Source organism: Acanthochromis polyacanthus, chromosome 17 (genome assembly GCF_021347895.1).
Source record: "Acanthochromis polyacanthus isolate Apoly-LR-REF ecotype Palm Island chromosome 17, KAUST_Apoly_ChrSc, whole genome shotgun sequence".
Classification (NCBI taxonomy): Eukaryota; Metazoa; Chordata; class Actinopteri; family Pomacentridae; genus Acanthochromis; species Acanthochromis polyacanthus.
The window spans coordinates 30611246-30633776 of record NC_067129.1 but is presented as its reverse complement, the minus strand read 5'-3'; the positions used below and the strand labels follow the sequence as shown (position 1 = coordinate 30633776).

Below are 22531 nucleotides of genomic sequence, written 5' to 3'. Positions count from 1 at the left end.
CCTCTGCAACAATCAATCTTCTGTTTGCTTTGATAAAGTCCACAAAGCTACCTGTGACTTTTGGCAGATGTACATCTGTGTTTTTGCAAAGAGAAAAAACAGATTACAAGTGTCATTTTTGCTCCCATTCATCAAAAAACTGGCCTCTAAGAAGACGCTGTTCATCACTGCTGAGGCTGCTGCAGCTCAGAATACAAGATAACCAGTAGAAAATGTAAAAGTGCCGCTGATTAGGCTGAAGAATGACGGCATTTTTACATTTTTATTGTGCTTAAATCTTCTCCAGTGTTCAATGCTTAATGTAAATATTGATCACATGAAGTTTTTTGGTTACTTTTCAGCTGTTTCGCTGGATGTATTTTCCTGCTCTGGATACAGGTTTTGAGAATCATTTGCATTTAGTTTTACTTTTTTGTTGTCCTTAAATCTTCTCTATTGCTTAATACTAACTATAAGGACTGATAACAGGACGCTTTTCGTTGTTTTTCAGCTATATGTTCAGATGTTTCACTCTGCTGAATGTATTTTCCTGGTCTGCATACAGTTACTGAGACATCTTAAACCTTATTAATTGTCCTTAAAATCTTCTCTAGTGTTTAAGTATTGTTAAAAGTACTCATAATATTACGTTTTTTTTTTTGTTCATTTTTCAGCTATACAGAGATGTGTCATCATGCTGAATGATTTTTTCTGCTCTCTATACAGTTTCTGAGCCATTTATTTGAATTTTTCATTGTCCTTAAATCTTCTCTAGTGTTTAATGTTGAACATACTGAAAATATGACGTTTTTTTGGTTGTTTTTCAGCGATAGAGGGATGTTTCACTGTGCTGAATGATTTTTTTCTGCTCTACATACAGCTTCTGAACCATCTAGTTTAATTTTTCATTGTCTCAAGTCTTCTCTAGTGTTTAATTAATGTTGAAAGCACTGATAACATTATGTTTTTTGGTTGTTTTTCAGTAAAATCCAGTTAAACACTGACGTGACATCAGATGATGAGTTATTCATCGCGGTCACAGCAGTGCGAGTTCAGAACGAGTGTCTGAGGGTTTAAAAGGGAAAACACTTCAGCTGGGAACCATCTGTATCCCTGCAGTGGATGAGACAGTCTCAGATGAGGCTGAGGTGCAATCAGAAACAGTAAAAGGAAGATATTTTCCAGCCAACGGATCGAGCAGGGAGCACTCGATTCCTGAAGGAGGACGTTTTTTTTGACTTATTGCATTTGGTGGTTGCAGGTGGGCGCTGAGGGCAGACGAGGTTCAGATAATCAAGAAGAACTGAAATGTTAACAGCACAGAGATCTCTCCATTACATCGGCCCCCCTCCCCCCTGCAGGCCGCTCTTCCCGTTAACGAACAGGCCTGGTCTGCTGGAGTGGAAAGACCCGGGCGGGGGGGGCAGCTCGTACATCACTCGCCCTCCTCCGGTTAACTCATTACCGCTCCGACTGTACATGAGGTGCAGCCACTTCAATCCGTCTCAATCTGAGAGGCCTCGGCTGTTTAACACGACAGGAAGCTGGAAACGCAGCTGCATGAGCTGTAGATCTCTGGAGACGGAGGGAGGCGGTGATAGAAGACAGACTCACACACACCTGCATGAAAAACAGCAAACACACGGCCCAAATAGACAAACCCTGGAGCTGCAGGCTAACGTTAGCAGCTAAAAACACACAAATCAGAGTCAGTCGGAGCTGACCGAAGCCCACAGATTCTTCACTTCATTCCCACAGGTTAGATCAGGAACGTCACACTCTTTCTAGTACGGATCCAATTTGATCTCAAGTGCGCTGGACCAGTAAAATCACAGCATAATAATATAAATGCCTGGTTTTTCCCTTTGTTTCAGTGCAAAGAAAACCATTATGAAAATGTTCACAGTTAATGAATTTTTGAAGTTAATGAACTTCTTCGGTAAAATAAGTGAAACTTCAACAATATTATGCCTCAGTTTATCATTTACACTTTACAACGTACAGACCACAGATTATCTACAAATAAAGAAAACATTCAGTCATTGAACGATCCAGTATTTTACTTTATCAACAAAACAACTTGTCAAGATCTAGAGATTAGTTTACATTAGCTTCCACATCTGTGTAGTAATCCTGACCTCCTGAACTAACAAACTACTAAGCAAGGAGGTTAATTTATCTCCCTGCATTGGAAATGTATTAAATTTACGCATAAAAAATACATAAAAGTTGTCTCAGTGCATCAACAACAGGGTTCTACCAAAGCAGAATGACACCATGTTGCACAATAGTCAGTGTCTTTAAATATTTCCACAAGAAGGATTTATTTTAACAGAACTTTATTCTTTAAGTGTAAGTGTCTGAAGCAGCATTTTACATTAAATAGGTTTAATCACTGTTTAATTTGCCCCAGAAACTTGTTTTTTTCTTTACATTTTGCAGTGACGGGCCGTATGTTTGACACCTCTGGTTTAGATTCTCCTGCTGTGCTATGAATCCATACAGCAGATTGAGGTTGAACTTTCTAAAAAGTAAAGCAATCTTCTTGCATCGTCCTTTAAAAACCTGCTGTGTTTGACCTAAAATGCATTTTCTTGTTTGGTAACAACATTTTGCAGCCAAACTACATCCAACCTTGACAATGTTGGGCTCAGATTAAAAAAAAAAAACTCTTCCTTGGTGTATTTAGCCTCAGTTTACAGAGTAAAATATGTTGTACATTGGTTGTAGAACGTATGCAGGTATGGTCTTGTTACAGTTTGTTTTCTTGAAGATGCTTTAATGTGTGTGGTTCAGATCCAGGAAGGTATCTTTGTTACATCTGTTCAGTTGCAGGTCAAATAACAACTTTCTGCACAGAATTTGCAAAAACAGCTGGAAAAAATAATGCCGACTCACAATCCACACACTCAGATCTCGTTCTGCTCTCACAAATCTCTGTCTGCGTGCTCTCAAATGCAGACTGAGAGTCTTGTTAACTCTATTATGACGTCTAACTTTCTAAAACATAAAACAATCCTCTCTGATCATTCCTTAAAAACCGGCTGTGCAGAACCATCGGCCTGCGGAGGAACCTGCTGTGTTTGACGGTGAAGTGGGTGAAACCAAAGTGGCTCCTCCTGATCAAGTGCACTCCTAACTGGGAGCATTTTAACTCTTCATTCTAAATTTATGGTGATTCTATTAACTTTTAATGACTTTTTGACTCATAGTTCTCTGAATTTTTGACCCTGACTCCAGAGCCCAAACAGCAGCTCCCTGTCCTGTTGCTGCTTTAGCCTTCAGAACCTCAATTCATTTATTGGTAAAAAGGTTTAGGGTTGCACTGATGCTGCCACATGTTGGTGAGAAAAGTATGTAGACTGTAAGGAAAATCAATGTCAGTCATGTAGGAAAGATATTAATTCAACTGGATGTGAAAAAGCTAAAATAAATGCACAGCAAAATGTGAAAAAGCCACAATTTACCACAAATAACCCACGAGAGTTCTGCTTCTTTCAGACAAACAAAAAGTAAGTTTATTTTAAACTCAATAGAGAGTATAAACACAGCAAGTCAGTCTGTTTTTCTGCCATTTCTGTGTAAATCATGGAAGTACATGAACCGTAACGCCACAAAACTAACCTGAGCGCTACTCAGTCTGCATTCTAAAGCAAACAGAGAGAGATTTGTGAGAGAAGAATGAGATTTCAGCGCGTAGATTGTGTGTCTGCATTGTTTTTCCTGGATGTTTTTACAGGTTCTGTGCAGAAAGTTGTTGTCTGAGCTGCAACTAAGAAACCCGGATCTGAACCGGAGACGATGAAGCATCTTTAAAAAAACAAACTTTAACAAGACATTTCTACAATCACACAAGTCATTAAAACTCCTTTGTGCTTGAAAAACACCAAATGTTTGAGCTTTTATTTGCAAGTAAAGGAAGCAATCTTGCAGGAAACCTGAAAACTGAACGAATATTTAATGTTTAAATGTGTCTGAATTATCATTTTTATTAACAATGAAATGCTTTTGCATGTCTGAGCACCAGCAAGTGTGCATAATCTGGTGCTCTTTATAATAAATAATAATAACACATTTTCTTTGTATAGTGCTTTCTGGGCACTCAAAGACACTTTAAGGGCAAAAATAATAACAATACAAAAACAGTGCATTAAAATAGATCTATTAAGGCACATTCAAACACACAAAAACAGTCAAAAAGTGCCACAGTTGTAGATTTATTTCCTTTTTGTTGTTTTTGTACTTGCATGTTTGATTCCACCTCTGTTGGTTTCCTCGTTTCCTGTAAAGCTTCTGTATGCCTTCTTCTTCTTTTTCTGTGTAGAAAAACTGCACTTTTTAAAATGCAGTAAGGTTTTTATTAATGTCCAAACGTGTATGTGATGTTTTCACGCATGGTTTTACATTTCTAGGGTTAATTCTGGGTCAAGTTGCACAGAGGCACATCTACATCTATATCATCTGATCTGATCTTACGTAAAAGCAATAAAAGGGTTCAGAGCATGAGGATAATTAGATCACATCAGTGTGCTTGTTTGTGTACTACGCCGTCCTCCCAATTGCATCACTTGACGAGCTGTTGACCTGCACCGATGCATGTTTTCAAGGACCCATTTGCAGAGAATCGTGCTCTCAAGTTGGACTCGACGCACATTTTTATAATAGCTTCAAATACCAGAGCACACGGTTACATGTTTGGAAACTCTGTGATTGCCGTATACGACATAGACTATCGATCAAAAGTTTGTTGTCACTTAGAAACGTCCTCATTTATGAAAGATGAGCAGTTTTTCTTTCAAATGAAGAAAAGATTAAATTAATCATAAATCCAGATCCAGTGTAGACATAGTTAATGTGGTAAAGGACTGTTGTAGCTGTAAACAGCTGATCTCTAATGGAATATCTCCATAGGGGTACAGAGGAACATTTCCAGCAACCATCACTCCTGTGTTCTAATGCTACATTGTGTTAGCTAATGGTGTTGAAAGGCTCATTGATGATTAGAAAACCCTTGTGCAGTTATGTTAGCACATGAATAAAAGTGGGAGTTTTGATGGAAAACATGATATTGTCTGGATGACCCCAAACGTTTTACCAGTAGTGTATTTCCTGTAGTAAACTGATGCTAAATACTCCATAGAGGAGGTTTTTCCCCATCTAAGCCCAACAGAGTTGAGTTTTTGGATGTAGTTTGACTGCAAAATGTTGTTAGCTGACAAGAAAATGCATTTTAGGTACATCCAGGTCACTGCAAGGAATATTAGAGACTACATTCCTAAACTGGGTCAACTGTACAAATATCTGCTCCCAAACGTTGTGCAGCATTCGCCTGACTCAACAGGCTGCTGAGATTTAAGTCAGAAAAAGACACCAAAGGCATTCCAGCTCAGGGGAAACTGGACAGTTAGGAGCTGCAGTTCTGCCAAACATTCCAGTGAGAAAACTTCTATGATTTACTCACAAGTCAAACAAAATGTATTCAGAGGTATTGTTGGAGATGAGGCTGTTCAGCTGATTAGCTTGAAAAAAAGGAGATTTAGAAGATGTTGTATCTTTAGGCAAAGTTGTCTTAAATCAGAGGTTGGAGGCTGAATGTTTTCTGAGAGCATGTCAGCAGGATGGAGAAGCGCCAACGTTAAATTCACATGAATACTGAAAAAAACCCTCACCGACAGATTGCTATGAGGTTTAACAACTGCAAAGGTTAAACTTAGTTCAACAGTTTCTCATGGCACATTTTTAAACAGATGCGTCCTCCCACACACACAAACATCACTCCCCGTGTCCACCGCTTGTCCACATCCATTATTCACACTTGTTTCCGTAATTGCGGTAAATATTTAATCTCCTCGCACCTCCACTCCTCCTCCAACCTCCTCCTGCTCCCACTCATGCAGAGTCAGTGAGTTTAGCTGCTTTAAATGCAGAAACGGACCGCCAAAAATCTGCTGATCTCGTTTACATTTCTATCGAGGATTTCTATCGATTCAATGACAATTATAAGGATCCTCGTTTCAGCCACTCAGCTTTAATAAGGCCAGAAGCGCATCTGATGAGGCAGACGTTACCTCCAAGTGGCACAAAATAAAATTACCGTACTGTAATACTGTAACCAAAACAAACCATTCATTCAGAATCAGAAGTGCATCAGTTTGGAAGCACAGCATGAGTTTTCTGCACCAAAATAAGTCGTTCATCTTTGAGGAACTTTGACTTGTCAGTTTGTGGCAACAACAAACTTCAGAGACACCTCTGACCTTTAAGACGGTCCAAAATCTGACAACATTTTTAGGATTTATGCTCTTCTGTAACATTTGCAGACCATTTATGGAGCAGATTTGCTGCAGAATTGATCTACTCGGTGACCACACCTGCAGCACACTTACACTGATCAGAAACAACATTAAAACCACCGGCATGATATCGTGTAGGTGTCGATGTATTGGACTTGTTCCGAAACATCCCATTGATGATCCCACTGCATTGGGATGTAGAAGTTTGGAGGCTCTTGGTTGTGTTCCTTGAGCTCTTCTTGAGCAGGTGTAGTGGGGCACATTGTCTTACTGGGGGACTGCTGTCACCCAAAAGGAGTGTTCTTAGCAGGTAGTACATGTCAAAATAAGATCCAGATGAAAGCCAGGACCCAAGGTTTCTGAGCAAAATGTTGTATTATTATAAGAAAATCAATGTTGTACCCTTCAGTTGTCGATGGTTTTAATGATAGGGATGATTGCCGTATGATGTAAGAAAGCTTTTATTTTGAAATTGCTTTGTCTTTAGTTTGTGGACTCAACAAGTTGACATCTGAACACTACAGTGAACTCTGCAAGGGACAAAGTTACAGAGCAAACTTTGACTTTCTTCAAGCAGATTAGACTATTTTTCTACAGTTTTTACCTTCATCAGATAAAAATAGGGGAGAGAGACTAGAAATGCAAGCAAGAGAGCAAAGGTCTAGATATTTGTGCCATGCGGTGTCTAATCTAAACTCAGCTTTCTCTTCTTAAATATGCTTTGTTTTTGTTTCTAGTGAATGATTAGTGAAGTAGCTACCTTTTTCTACTAAAAATGATGTCACATCGTCTGCATAATGTTGAACTTTGTTAGCAAACAAGAGTAAAGGTGTAAAACCATGCTGGAACAGGTTCTACGAGAAGAAGTGTACAGACTGTACACGTAATGCAGTTAATACTAGGACTCCATCATATGGTGGTTCAGAATTGACTGGGATTTATGGTCACTAAAAAGAGTCTCGTTTTATACAACAAATCTAAAAGAAACATCATTTACTCTGATTTTAGAGAGGATGATCTAAAGTATTGCAAAAGCTTCCAGAGAAACAGAGATTTTCTAACACAACTGTCGACCTTTTAGCGAATAAATGATGCACTTGGGCTGCAAGTTTTATCATTTCTACATCAGCATCGGCCTTTTTTTTATGCTTTATTGTTTAGCTTTTACCTGTAAAGCATCTCTGAGTGCCCAGAGAAGTGCTATACAAATAAAATATATCATTATGATTATGCTAACAGCTCTGTATTAGTTGCTAAATTGGCTAAGCTAAATGCTAACATGCTTATTTTAAGCAAGTTTACCATCTGAGTTTAGCATCTTAGCATGCTAATATTTCCTAATTAGCTCAGAGAACAAAGGCTACATGGGATTTGTGGTTGGTTTTTCAAGTTGAAAAGCAGAAATACTAAAAGTTGGACCTGGAGGAAAAGTCAGATCAGCGTTATGAGTATAAATTATGTATTTCTGGACCAAATTTGGCAGAAATCCAAGCAGATGTTGAAGTTTTTTGACAGTAAATCTCATAGAAGCTCTGCAGGAAAAGTCAAGCAATGATTTGATGTCATCCTCAGAGGACAATGAATATCTATAAGAAATTTCACATCCCGGAACGTTAAATTAGCTCAACAATTTCACACAGAACATGCAAAAATGACTCAATTGAGCTCAGATTATTTTGTGATTTCAAATTCGTGCCCGCAAGACCATAGATCAGTGATCCAGAAGGACTTTTACTGCAAGACTGGTGAGTTAATTGTGAATTGCAGAGCTTTATAACCTGTTCTGAAATGGTTAAATAACTGTATTTGATGTGAAACAGGCTGCAGGACAGAATGTGAGACACTCAGAACCAGCAGCGGCAGATCAGAAACGTAAAGGTAAAACATGACGTTTTCTCTGGATGTACATCCTCCCCTTTCAAACTTATCTTTCAAATGTTTTTAAATTCTATAATCGGAAGGCTGACGCATTAAAAACATTACAGCTCCGAGTGCAGCTCTCTGTCAGAACACGCGGCTCAGCGTCTGAGAAACTGCTCCCTGATTTATGTAGATCTCATATTAAAGCGCCGCTGTGGAGCAGAACTCATGTTTTATTCACAGCTGCAGCCATGTGTGGGGTTCTGTGTTCCGTATATATATTTATATTTATATTTATGTGTTGGTGTGTCGTTGTGTCTGATTCATTGCAGGATTGCCGGATTACTAAGCAGAGACAGAAACAGACAGAAACAGTAAGAAACGGTGAAAATCAGAGAAAGTGGTGGAAAGAAGAGAAACAGTCAGACTTTTTGGAAACACAGCAGCTCTGCAGACGGAATAATGTGACCAACATCTGTATCTTTTAATGTAATATCTACATAATGAAGCATCAAACACCAGATTATTTAAAGATATATACACACACATAAACCCTACAGTAGACATCAGACTGACTGGACAGACTATACAACGTTTTACTTAGCTTAAATTTAGCTAATCACTTATGTTATTATCTTTTCATTTGCTTTGCATTTTACCTCCCATGTTGATTTTGCTTTTATTTGTTCTTTTAATGTGACATGTTTTGAAAAAAACCTGGGTTAGTGTTTTAAACCCAAGTTAACTTTGCGTTGTCCATGTCTGACAGAACCTTTCCCAGAATGATAAAACATGTCCACAGCGACTCTAAACTAATAAAAAATTACACAAAACTGTCCAAAATGATGAAAAATGTCACAATGCTTTGTCAAAAAAGACGTGGAAAGCTTCCAAAAATTATTTAAAAATTCAAAATTGACTGAAAATCTTTACAGATTGACTTAAAACTCATAGAAAATTACAAAAAAAACACCAATAAAATCAGGGGAAATACAAAGGTTTAAAACACCAAAATCACTATTTATCAGAGCAAGAAACTGTAAAAACTAACTTTCCTACTGTTCAGTGTCAGGCCATTCTATTGGGAAAACTAAACAACTCCAAGCTTGGAATCGTGACATTTTAATCATTTCTGCTTCCTTTAAAATCTTGTCAAATTTATACTGTTCGCTCCGACCAGATTCTGTGAAAAACTCAAAATTCTTGGTGAAACCGTGAAGCCATCAAGACTCAGCTGCAGTCAAACATCGGTATTTTGTGCACAAATTTTAAAGTTAATGTTTTATTGAGTTTATGAAGCATCGAACACCTGAAGTCAGATGGATTACAGATATGTTTGGACACCTAGAAGTGATATTTAATAAGATATATGCTGCTTTTATTTGTTCATTTCTTCTTTTCATGTGAAGTATTTTGTGAAGTTTTTACAATATTCATGCAAAAATATACCGTCTTCACCACAAAACTTTAAAATGCATGTTGCTTTTACAAAATCACCAAAATTAAACCATTTAACAGAGAAAGAAACTGTAAAAAACTAAAACAATCATTGGGTTTTACACATTTGAATGAAATTTCTGTGCATTAGCTCGCCATCAGACTGGTGAAAAATAATTCAAAATCCCAGCATATACAATATATATATTTTAAAGTATTCTAAGTTTAAAACAGCATAGCAGCAGTTTAAAAAAGTGTACATTACACTGTTTATCAGAGCAAGAAGCTGTAAAAACTCAAAGACTTGTTGGGTTCTGAAGTTTACGATGGTCCTTGAACTCATCAGCGTCATGCTTTCAGCTTGAAATTTTAACAAAATCACTCCATTTAACACGTCTAATTTAAAATCTTGTTAAATTTAAAGTATTTTCTGTAAAAAAACAAAAAAATTCTGCACTGCTTGGTGAAACTTTGAAGCCATGAGTGACTCAGCTGTGACTAACAATGACATGGCAAAAATTCAGCAACTTTTCAGATGAGCTGCAGGCAGTGTAGGCGTGTAGTGTTCAAAGCAGCCAGACAAAAACATAACTGGTAAAATTATAGTGTGTTTTTGTGGTGGAAACATGTTGCTCATGTTGATTCTAGTTGCTGTGAAATAAATAAAGAAGTTCTAAAAAGGTGACAGGAGCAAAAAGATTCAAGAAGTCAAATCCTTGATTTACTTTGTAATTTTTCTTGATCATATCTGGCTCCTGATGTCAGTTTGGATCTAAAAGACGATCAAATTGTTTATTTGTCCAGTTTGTTGACAGGAAAAATGACTAAAGACTCAAACACCAAGCAGAGAAATGTCAGCAAGACCAACTAGAAGATCATCTCAGTAAACTAAACGTGAAAACAATCCAGCAGACAGCTTTAAAATGCAGAAAAATAAATGCAAATTGTTCGATTGCCGGTTAAAACTCAGCTCTGAGTTCCGAGTTCAGTTTTATGTGGGATAGAAGAGGAAAATGAGGGCGACATCCTTTAGATCTGCTTCACTTTTACCAAAAGCTCTCAGCGGGGAGAGAACAAATTGTTGTGTGATTGTTTTTATTTTGTTTTTTGGCTTTTTTATCACACAGAGACGAGAAGCTGACGGCTGAGCAAAGGAACAAAGAGTGCAGCAGGAAAGTGGAGTTTTAAGCAGAAACCATGAAGTCAGTTTCTGCAGCTGATCAGAAGCAGCGATTTCAATGTTGTGCTTCTTCAGAAATACAAGTTTTAACCTCCTGCAGAGGCTCAAACAGCCACAGAACACAAATGCAAAAGAGCCCATCCAACAGCAGGCAAACCCCGACAGGACCTTCATTAATACGGACTGAAGAAAAGCCAGAATCAGAGGTGTAAATGTAAATGTTCACGTCAGGTGGAGTCACAGAACATTGGAGTAAAAACACAGATTTAGTGTACAGTAAAATAACATTTAGCATCTGCAGACATCGAGTCCCAATCAGATGCAGTTTTCCTTCATAAAACACACTTTAAACACATTAAAAGTATTAAAATCAATCAACAATTTGTGCACCAAAGCTGTTCTTTCATGTTACGTACACTGCAAGAAACTAACATTTTAAACACATTTTAACTGTAATTTCTTGAACAATCTACTGTCAGTTTGCAGTTTTTCCCAGTTTTGTTGAATTAAAGATAAAATCTGGTAAAATCTGTAAAGAAAATGTTTTCGTTTACTAGTTAACTGGCCACATCAATAATCTGTATTTTTTACGTATATTATTCTATAAATATTCACGTATATTAACCAGTAAAACTAGTTTTAAAATGTGTAATTTACCAACTATTATAAACAAAGAAAATACATCAAAAGTAGTTATTTTTGAACATTTGACTGTAAAATTGCACATTTTTTTACTATATATCTTTGTTTACTGATATTTGCTGCTTTTGTTTGCTGCTTCACAGATTTTCCCTCTTTGTGAAATTACACATATCTAGTAAAATTACAAAAATAGTATATGATGGTATTTTCCATGTACTCTGTATTTAAATGGGTGTAAATTTGTTTCCTCAAGTGTTCTTAATTCCTGAGTTTGTGTGAGTGTGTGTTTATGTGTATTTGTATGTGTGTGCATGTGTTTGTTTTTATATCTCCTGTATTAAGTGCTTTTAATTGTTGTATTGTTTTTATGTAAAGCACTTTGAGCTGCTCCCTGGCATGAAAAGGGCTTTATAAATAAAGATTGATTGATTGATTGAAAATGTAAAGAACGTTAAAAATCTGTATTTTTACAAATAGTAACTTGGTCTTTTACAACGTGTGGCTGTAAAATGAGACTGTTTTTCTGTATATAAGTCTACTTTAAATATATTTTACAGATATTTGCTGTTATTTGAAAGAAATTTGTGTATAGTTGTCAGGGCTCCCTCCTCACCCCCGTCCTTCCCATCTGACATCCCCAATACCCCCTTTTCCCATCTGTTCCTCTCTTTCTGTCCCTCAGTTTCTGTCTGGTCTCCCATCCGCTCCTCTGCCCTGTCTCTCCCTCTGCAGCTCGGCGCCTGAGTGGAGTTCAGCTTCTCAGCTGACTCCACTCAGGCAATCAACCTCCTCTACGGCTCCTGGACAGCTGATGGACATTCTACTGATTACACAACCTGCAATAAGAACCGGTTCATCCTTCCACTCCCTGCCAGATTGTTGAACAAGACTCCACAGTCAGTTCGCTCTCTAGCCTCCTGTTAAATCTGTTGAGTTTGCCAATTCTCTTACGTTGTTTTCTCCTGCTCCTCGCCTAGATCCAGCTGTCCGGGATCCCCGCCGTCCTCCTTCCCCTCCGGCTCTCCCCAACCCATTCGTCACCGGTTTCCCTCTGCCTGGACCCCACGTTCCTGCCTGGACCCCCGTTCCTGCCTGGACCCCCCGTTCCTGCCTGGACCCCCGTTCCTGCCTGGACCCCCCGTTCCTGCCTGGACCCCCGTTCCTGCCTGGACCCCCCGTTCCTGCCTGGACCCCCCCGTTCCTGCATGGACCCCCCGTTCCTGCCTGGACCCCCGTTCCTGCCTGGACCCCCCCGTTCCTGCCTGGACCCCCCGTTCCTGCCTGGACCCCACGTTCCTGCCTGGACCCCCCGTTCCTGGACCCCCGTTCCTGCCTGGACCCCCCGTTCCTGCCTGGACCCCCCGTTCCTGCCTGGACCCCCCCCGTTCCTGCCTGGACCCCCCGTTCCTGCCTGGACCCCCGTTCCTGCCTGGACCCCCGTTCCTGCCTGGACCCCCCCGTTCCTGCCTGGACCCCCCCGTTCCTGCCTGGACCCCCCCGTTCCTGCCTGGACCCCCGTTCCTGCCTGGACCCCACGTTCCTGCCTGGACCCCCCGACCTGCTTCCCTCCCAACCACCCGGAGACCCACAGCAGCAAGCCTGTTGCTCGTCACCTCCCGGAGCCTCCAGACCCACCTGGCCAAGCCCCCCACTACACCAGCCGCTCCCCGCTCCTGCACCCTGGTTTCCCCCCACCGAGCCACTATTCACTCCCTCACAATAAAGCACGTTCTCGTTCCAACCAGCCTTGGTAGTGTGGCTCTCTGCTCGGGTCCGACCCGTTAAGCCTTGACAATAGTAAAGATTAAAAAATGGGAAATTAAATAGTTATTTGTTACTTTTTACTGTAAAATGACAGAGTTTTACTTTATGTAATTCTGCTTACAACAAGAATTATTTTATGAATAATTGCATTCCTAATTCAGGGTTCTCGCCAGGATTTTTTTTCAGCGTAACGGCAGGTCCTCCTGCACGCACGCGCAATAGACAGGAACAGGTCAATCAACAGGAAAGTACGGCTGAGGTGGGGAGACATAAATTAACCTAGATAGGCACCCAGTTGATAAAAATAAACGCACATGGCGTTATCTGTCAAAATAACAGTGCAGCGGCCTTAATCACAGTGTTAACCCTTCCTGTTCGGCCCCCGACCATGGTCAGGAAGCCCGGGGTTAACCCCCTTCACTTCCTCAGCAGCCGTAGAGGCAAAGACATAGGAGCCCAGCCGCATCGAAGAACACTGCAGCCTTTATTGTCTATCAACAGTGGCTGAACCGCACAGTAAGGCCAACCCAGCAAATACACACCTCTCCACCTCTACCGACTGCCGTGTCTCTCACTCACTCTCCCCCTCCCTCCCACACACACGCTGCTCTCTCTCCCTCTCTCATGACGGAGCCACACACTCTCATAACAACAGCGTAATCTTTGAAATGCGCTGGCGTAGCGACCCTAATCACAGCGTAATCTTTTAAACTGAGCGTAACAGGCCGTTATGCGCTGGCAAGAACCCTGTAATTAATATTATTATTAGTAGTAGTAGTAGCAGCAGTATTTACATTTTTTGAATGTTAGAATATTCCACTGTTTTTACCATATTGCTTTCTTTTGGTGACAGTTATGTAAGAAAAATTGCATTATTATTATTATGATTATTATTTGACAGTTTTTGAAAGTTTGAATATTTCACAATTTTTAACATATTTTTTCTTTTGTCAACCAGCATGCCAGAAAAAAAAAACATATGTATTACTATTATTATTATTTAATTTTTTACCAGGATTTCTTTTGTTACACTCATGAACTTTGATGTTTCAGCTCTCAGAATACTTTTAGATGTAACATGTGACTGTTGGGTGACTTTTATTTTTCAATTTTCTACATTTTAGCCACATTATGGAAATAAATTCTGCCTTTCTTCCACACTCCAGTCCAGCAGGTGGCGGTAATGAGCCTTTAAACCGGTTTGCAAACCAACAATCAAACCAAATTCAAAAGGACGAAAAAGAAGATTTGTGCTTAAAGCTGCTGTCCGGAGTTTGAATCGCAGCGTCTCCCAAAACACTGTTGGTCCCACCCTCCCTCCCTCTGATTTCGCCCCTTTATTTGTGCACGTGCGCAGTACATGAGAGAAGTGCCTGGAGTGCTGCAGCATCTTGCCTGTTTTGCTGTTTTCCACTCTTCTACATTTAGTACATTTAGTAAATAATAAAGGAATTACGTTAGAATGCTGTATTGAGTCTAACTTGTCCTAATACCAAAATAACATGAATCTGCTAGGACGAACTAGTAAAGTTTCAATATGTGATTACACTCGTGTATCCCTCTGGATGACGTTGTTTATCAAATTTAGTGCATTTACGCGTGTATATGTGTTACATTGTTTATTTATTTCTATCTAGAGTTCAGAATTGCATGACTCCTCTGACGAAGAGTATGTCCCAGACGCCCCAACATCTTCCTCCAGAGGTCGGGCATCTAAACGAAGCCGTCAGGCGAGCTATGGAGGCCGTGGTCGGGGAGCGACGCGAGCACCCCGAGCCAAAAAATGTCCTGCAGTCTCTTGGCCTGACAAGCCGTGGGATTGGTAACTTTTCTGGAAGTTGCTGAGCCCTGATGCTCTCTCCTCCACAAGCAAAACAAATGTGCGCGCGGTTGTGTAGTGCGTAGCTCGCCCACCTCTGCGTGGGCTTGCTTGCTGTGCGCGTAACCGTTGATTGACAGCATGACAAAGCTGAAGCTCGAACTCGATTGGTCGGCAGCGACCGGCGCTTTTTGGAATAACATGGGGGTCTATGAGAGGAAGGCGGAGCTCAGGAATAAATTTTCATATCGCGTTATACTAACTTTATATTATAGTATCGAACTAGACTAACACATTTAAGCTTTGTTAAACAACGATAGATAGATTGAAAACAAACGGAAACTCCGGACAGCAGCTTTAAGGTCTTTGCGACAGCAGTTTGTGCTCAATAAAGCAGCTTAAAAATACCTCGATCAACGAGGAACGTTCCTCGCATTAAGACCACAAACCAGCAGCAGCAGCAGAAGAAGTGGACTTACTATGGTGAAGTTCATGACCTTTAGGATCCAGATAGTTAGAGCCAAGTTGACCAGGATCAGGATCATCAGCAGCAGGACGAAGAAGTAAAGGCAGCGTTTCCTCCAGCCGTATATTCCCACTTTGTAAACTTGGGGTTTCTCTGAACTCTGGACATTGTTCCTATGAGTGCACTGTTCCTGGGTCATCTGGGGGGAAGAAGAAGAAGAAGAAGAAGAAACATGAATATGGCTGCAGGTGACATCAGCGTTCCTGATAACAAGCTCGTCTGTCAGTTTGTGCTTGTGGGAAATCTAGAAGTCTCCTATTGAGCTACTAAACTAAAGCTAAAGCTGCATTTATTGATGTTTTATCCACAGAACTGACATCATCTTGTTGCAGAAGTTTTAGCTTTTAAGCGGCATTAGCACTCATCAGTCTGCACGTTTAACTTAGATTCAGCTACTAAACTGAAGCTAAAGCGGCATTAATTGATGTTTTATCCACAGATTGGACATATTAGCGCTTTTAAATGGCGTTTGCGTTCATCACTCTGCACTTTTAGCTACTGCTGAGCTACTAAACTAATGCTAAAACTGCATTAATTGATGTTTTATCCACACGATCAACATTTTATCATCTTGGTTGAGAAGTTTCAGCTTCTTAGCCACATTAGCATTCACCACGCTGCAGATTTAGCTCCTATTAAGCTACTAAACTAAAGCTAAAACTACATTAATTGATGTTTTGTTCACACAATCAACATTTTATCATCTTGGTTGAGAAGTTTCAGCTGTTGAACAGTGTTAGCGTTCATCGCTCTGCACTTTTAGCTCCTATTTATTCGTTGCCGTCTTCTCAGAGAAACATTTAGCTGCACTGGAGCTGCAAAAAAATCCCTTATAGCTACTTGATTGCTTGGAAACTTATGATGCAGCTCTGCAGAGAAAATGGAAAATGACCTTAAAGATGAGAGATTATAAGGACATTACCACAAATAAACATTCCTCTCACATGCCGGGAGTCGAGCCGCTGACCAGCCTCTCAGCTCTGGCACAATGAAAGACAGTTTAGTTAGCGATTGCATTGATTGATTAGCCCATAAGTGGTCTGTAACTCCATTACACCCCCTCTGCCCCGCCGATGCGCCGATAGTGGCGATTAATGATGATTCTAATTGTCCGCCCGTGAAGACGAGGAGGCATTGTTCACTTCCAGCGCCGTAATAACGGTCTAATAACTCTGTGGAAAAATACAATTTACTGTCGGCCTCACCCCACCAGAGCCGATGGCTTTTGACAACCGCACGCATTAGCCGCTAACTGAAACAAATGGCGCGAGACAGGAGGCGCCGAAACACCAGTCAGCAAGCAAAGAAAAAAACAACGGGGAAATCTCATTGTGTACGCTCGGATTTTATATTTGAGTTTGACGGCGGGATGCAGAGGAGCAGAGAGAGATCTTTGTGATGTCTGGGCTGATAGAAGAGACGAGAAAAAACACTGAGAATCAGAAAAAAACAAAAAAAAGACACGAAACTGTCATCCCGATTGAGGCTGCTCTGAAAAACCTCCACATCGCCTTTGTTTTTTATCGTTCTTCTGGGGATGAGATGAAACTGGACAAAGCTCTGTCACATTCAGGGTCATCTAAAGTCTAAATTGAAGGAAAAAAGCGTTACTCTAAATTAAATGTGTTAAGTGCCGTTTTTAGAAAAATGTGTCCTTATTTTACAGATCTTCACAGTTAGAAAAAGAAAATACAGAAAATAACTCATAAAATCACAGAAAATCATGTTGACTGTGAAAAAAGGCCAAATCACAAATCAAATCAAAAATGGTAATTCATGCTTTTACAATATTTGACCATAAAATGAAACATTTGAATTTATTTTTATTGTATTTCTTTTTCAATGAATGAGGAAACAATGCTGTTATTTTAACCATATTTAAAAGAATAACTGTGCATTTTAAGTACTATTATTGTTATTAATTTGTGTTTTTCTTGAAAAGTTAAGCTCCAGGAAATTCTGAATCAGAGGTTAAACAAAACTACAGAGCTCTTTACTCTGTGGATGTGAATATTTGGCTTTTTCCTCTTAAAAAAATCAACCCAACCGATTATTTGATTCTTAAAATAGCTGGGTACTGTTTTAATTGTTGACAATTAGTCAATACTTCAATGAATCGCTGCAGCTCTTGCCTGCATGTGAATTTGTTTTTAAGTTTTGTGGTAAAGAAAGACCGAATTCTGCATGTTTGAGGTTTTTGCTGCATCCATAAGTGACCTACTAGTTCTTCTTCTGTGGTTTAACTGATCATACAGGAGTCCAGTGATTGGTTGGTTTGTTCTGCAGTGAATCAGAGACTCGTGGCTCCAGCTCAATATTCAGATGAAGCTTCTTCAAACACAAACGTGACAAACAGCAGCTCTGAGCTGAAACCCTCCCAGATTTAGACCATGAAGACCAAAAGATCCATTCCAGTGGTGGTGAGTCACGAACCGTCCAATCAGAGCCGCTCTGACGCTGTTCATTATGAGGAACCACAGAAAGACTGACAGGCAGCTTTTCCATTTCCTTTCTCTGGATTAGTTTTTCTTCTTGTCCACAGTGACAGCTTCAGATAACTGATATGAAAACTTCAAAATGAAACTGATTGTGTGACTAAAATCAGGTAGAGTACGCTGACAGCAGCCAGAAAACGGAAAAAGTGTGAAATATTAAAGTCCTGAGGGAGTTTTAGAGAACAGCGTTGAGTAATTCATCAAAATGTGAAAAGAAAAGTGAATTTAGCTTTTATATATGTTTTCTAATGGCTGAAATATCCTTCACTGTACAAAAATACTGTAAAAAATCTGTTTTTAAATAATGTCTTTAAAAACTGTAAAATTTGAGCCTTTTTGCTGTCAAAAGTAACAGCAGGCAGTCGTAAAAACTGACAGTGTGAGCTGAAAAATATGAAAAGAAAGGAGACGCAAAGGTAAAATGAGACCCAGAACAACACAAACACGGCACCAAATGTCATAAATGAGACAAAAAACTGACAAAAATTAGACACAAAATGACAATACACTTCAAACAGAGCACAAAGCAACACAAATCGAAGAAAGAATGACACAAACAAGCCACAAAATTACACAAACGAGGCACAAACTGAGATTCAAATTGAGCAAAATTTGACATAGAATGCCAAAAATGATGCACAAAATGACACACACAAGGCAACGTTGCTCATTTAATACACAAAAACACACAAAAACAAGACTTTCAACAAAAGAAATGAGACAATCCCCCCACAAGAAGAGCACAAGAACAACACAAAAACAGAGCAAAAATTGCAACAATGACACAAAACAACACAAACAAGGCACAAAATGACACAAACAAGACGTAAATTGAGATTCCAAATGACCAAAATTAGACATAGAGCAACAAGAATGAGGTACAAACACAAAAATAAGACACAGAATGACAAAACTGGGACAGAAAAGGATTAAAAATGAGACACAAAACAACAAAAGCGGACACAGAAGGACAAAAAAACGCGTCTACTCAGATGAAGTGTAACGCTCATCATTCATAAATGCGGCTACATGGAATATAAACGTTACATAGATTGAAATCGACTTGGAGGGTTTTTGCATCGCTGGAAACAAACATGAACAAAGAAAATCGGCCTTGAGGACAGAAGAGAAGAAAAGCTGAAGCTGTGCAGGTGTCGAGGCGACAGAATAAAGTGTGTTCGATCGTTCATGTGAAAATGTGTGAGTCCACGATGTACGCACAGGTTTACCTACAACAACAACAACAACAACAACAACAACAACAACAACAGCAGCAGCAGCAGCAGAGAGAGGCTGATCTGCCACTAATCTGATGGTAGAAACACGCTTTAATCCAGGCATGCTGTGACACACACGCTGATAAGAACAGGAACATCACAACGCTCTCATATTTCATAAGATTTACTTATTATGAGCTCAGATATGAAAACCAAGCATCTTGTTCTGTACGAGGTTTTGGAGTGAAGCGTCTGAACCCCAAAACTCGGTGTTCAAGGCACGTTAAAAATCAGCAAAATTACACCATTTTTCAGAGCCAAAAACTGTAAAACCTGAAAAAAATCAGATTTTTAGATTCCAGGTGGTTCTAGAAGTCATCATGTGTGATTTGTGGTTTAATCAGGAAAATTAATCAAATCGAGACTAAAAATCTGTTTCGATTCTCTAACTGACTGATCCGTTTGGCTTCCTGCATCCCAGGAGTTTTGTAAGGCAAATTATCTTGAAAAACCCCCAAAATGACACTAATTTTTAGAGTCATAAACTGTAAAAACAGAAAAAGTCTGCTGATTTTTATCTTCCAGGTGGTTCTTGAATTTATCGCGTGTGATGTACGGTTTAATCAGGAAAATTACCAAATCTAAGCTAAAAATCTGTTTTCATTCTCTTGAATGTGTTTGGACACCACAGCAGGGATAAACATAACGTTAGACGTGTGATTGGAAAGTTATTTTATCTACAAAAGCACATTATTTAGTCTGGACAGCTACCCAGTTTTTAAAAGCATGTGATTTTCAAAAATTACCAAAATTACACAGTTTTGTAGAGATAAAAACTGTAAAAACAGAAACAATTAACTGATTTTCAGCTCTCAGATTGTCTTTGAAGTAATCATGTGGGATTTGTGGTTTCATTGGGAAAATTAACCAAATCTCAGCTTTCAAAAATCATCAAAATTACACCATTTTTAAGAGCCAAAACGGTACAAATTGAAAGATTCTGCAGCTTGTCACCTTTCAGATTGTCCTTGAAGTAATCATGTATGATTTATGGTTTCATCAGGAAAATTAACCAAATCAAGGCTTAAAATCTGTTTTGTTTCTCTAACTGACTAGATGTTTAGCTTTCTGCACTCCAGGAGGTTTGATAAGCAAATTATATTCCAAAACTGCATCATTTGTCAGAACCAAAAACTTTAAAATCAGTTAAAACAAGCAGATTTTAGCGTCCATGTGGTCCTCAAAGTAATCACCAAGAAAATAAACCAAATCTAACCTTTAATCTGTGTACGTTCTTTGAATCGATGAGAGCCGGTTTGGCATCACAATATGGATCAATATAACTCTAAAAATGTGGTTTTAATCCTCTAAACCCTCAGCAGGTTTGAAAATCACGTCTACAAAAAATCTTCAGAATGACACCGTTAATCAGAGACAGGAGCTGTAAAATCAGACAGAGGTATCTATGACGAACCATTTAGTCACGAAATTTGATCAAATCTAAGCTTAAAGGCAGTGTTCACAGAGAGGAGACAAGTACAGAAACATATGTTTATAGCTCAGTATCTACAGTATGTAGAGTCACCCTTTAGGAAAATGTCATACGTGTTTTTGTTTGTTTTATAATTTAATCATATTACACTGTAAACATGCCTGATTTCTCTCAACCTCTAGCAGTTGTTGTGCAGAGCTGCAGGACTTCATACTGCAGTGAAAAAGACCCATAAAGTGTTTCAACCAGTGAACTTTAACGAGCAGAAAAGGCTGAACTCTTGGCTGGAAAACGCTTGTGGCAGCTGCATGTAAGCGGACATTCACGGGCGTCATGTTCGCATTTCTCTTTGTGTGCTGTCACTGAATTATTTTCTCTACTGAGTTATAAAATCAGCTGCACACAAAGTTGGATAATCTGCCTGTTTGACGTGAAACAGGTCACATAACAAACCGACTCTACAACCAACGGATGCTTTTAAGTGTGCACAAGTGTAATCGCAGCAGCTTCACTGCTCAGCTCACGTTGAATTGTAAAGAGGAAACAAACAACGCTGCATTTTCAGACCGAATGAAATGGATGCAAAACTGTCCCGTTGTTGATCATGTGTGAATGTAGAAGCTGTAACAGAGACGGATAATGACTGAGCATGAATCTGTGTTCACACCACAGATGTGTCAGATTTATAACATGAGACTTCTGCATACATCATCTAGCAGCTTTTGCTTTTTCTGTTAGTTTGCATGTTTTTTTTGTGCAAGTTTCAACTCTCAAAAGCTCCAAACCAGCCAGCAGGTTTGAAAGCACATTAGTAATCTTTAAAAATCCCCCAAATTACATTGTTTATAACAGCCAGAAACTGTGAAAACAGAAACAAATAGCAGATTTTCAGTGTTCTGACTGTACTGCAACTACTAAACTTAACCAAATCGTAGCTTAAAATTGGGATATTTAATCTAAATCAAGCTTCATTTAAAAATGTGTCAAAAATAAAGACTTCGCGATATAAAGATTCTATAAAAAACAGAAAATTCTGCGTACTTCGATGCAACTGTGAAGCCATTAGTGACTCAGCTGTGACCTACAGTCATGTGGGAAAAATTCTGAGTTTTCAGCTGAACTGCAGGTGGTGTTTTCACAGAATACGTAAATAGTAAAACATCTGTCATGTGTAGAATCTTCAATATTTCCAGTGTCAGCACTTGGAAAAATGTTGATATGTTGACTTTTGTTTTTACTTGATTAGGATTGTTGATGTTTTTAATACATCACACAATAACGGAGAGTTTTCTCTACTTCTTCATGGTTGTTTTGTTTCAGAGATGCAGGACTCGATATATAAAGAAAAATGTGACAGGAGCAAAGAAAAAGTTAACTGTTCAGAGGGTTAATAGTTTGGTAAACCGTCAGGCTGCACAATGAGTAATTTCTGCATTGATACTGCGACATGCTCAATTATCACATTACTGGAAGTGTTTGAAGGCAAACACACTGGTTCTGACCTTATTTAGCTGCGCGACACAAACAGAAAACTTCCACAGTTCTCATTTTTCATGACATATTTACTAGAAAAGTTTCTCTCATAGGCAATTTACACCAACTTCAGAGTTTTCTGTTTACTTTAAGCACAAGAAAAGACAAGAAATTTGTGGAGAGAAGCACCAAAAATGAAGATTAGGTTGCTTAAAGAAACACAACATCAGTGAAGTGGTAGTATTTGGCAACAAAAACCAAAAACAGCGGCTTCATCTGCATGTCTAGTTAGTTTGAGCATTTAAATCTACAAATCAGAACCTTAAAGTTCAATAAAAATTAGTGCAAAATCAG

At 39.2% G+C, this 22531-nt stretch overlaps 1 protein-coding gene across 3 annotated transcripts in view; it reads right to left on the bottom strand.

Moving 5' to 3' along the window:
* sgcd (sarcoglycan, delta (dystrophin-associated glycoprotein)) overlaps positions 1–22531 on the bottom strand; it is a 547041-nt gene that overhangs the window by 188049 nt on the left and 336461 nt on the right. For all 3 annotated transcript variants that reach the window (XM_051938031.1, XM_051938032.1, XM_051938030.1), the window contains one exon: positions 15454–15639. In XM_051938031.1, coding sequence (XP_051793991.1) covers positions 15454–15639 — 186 coding nt within the window. The remainder of the gene's footprint in view (positions 1–15453; positions 15640–22531) is intronic.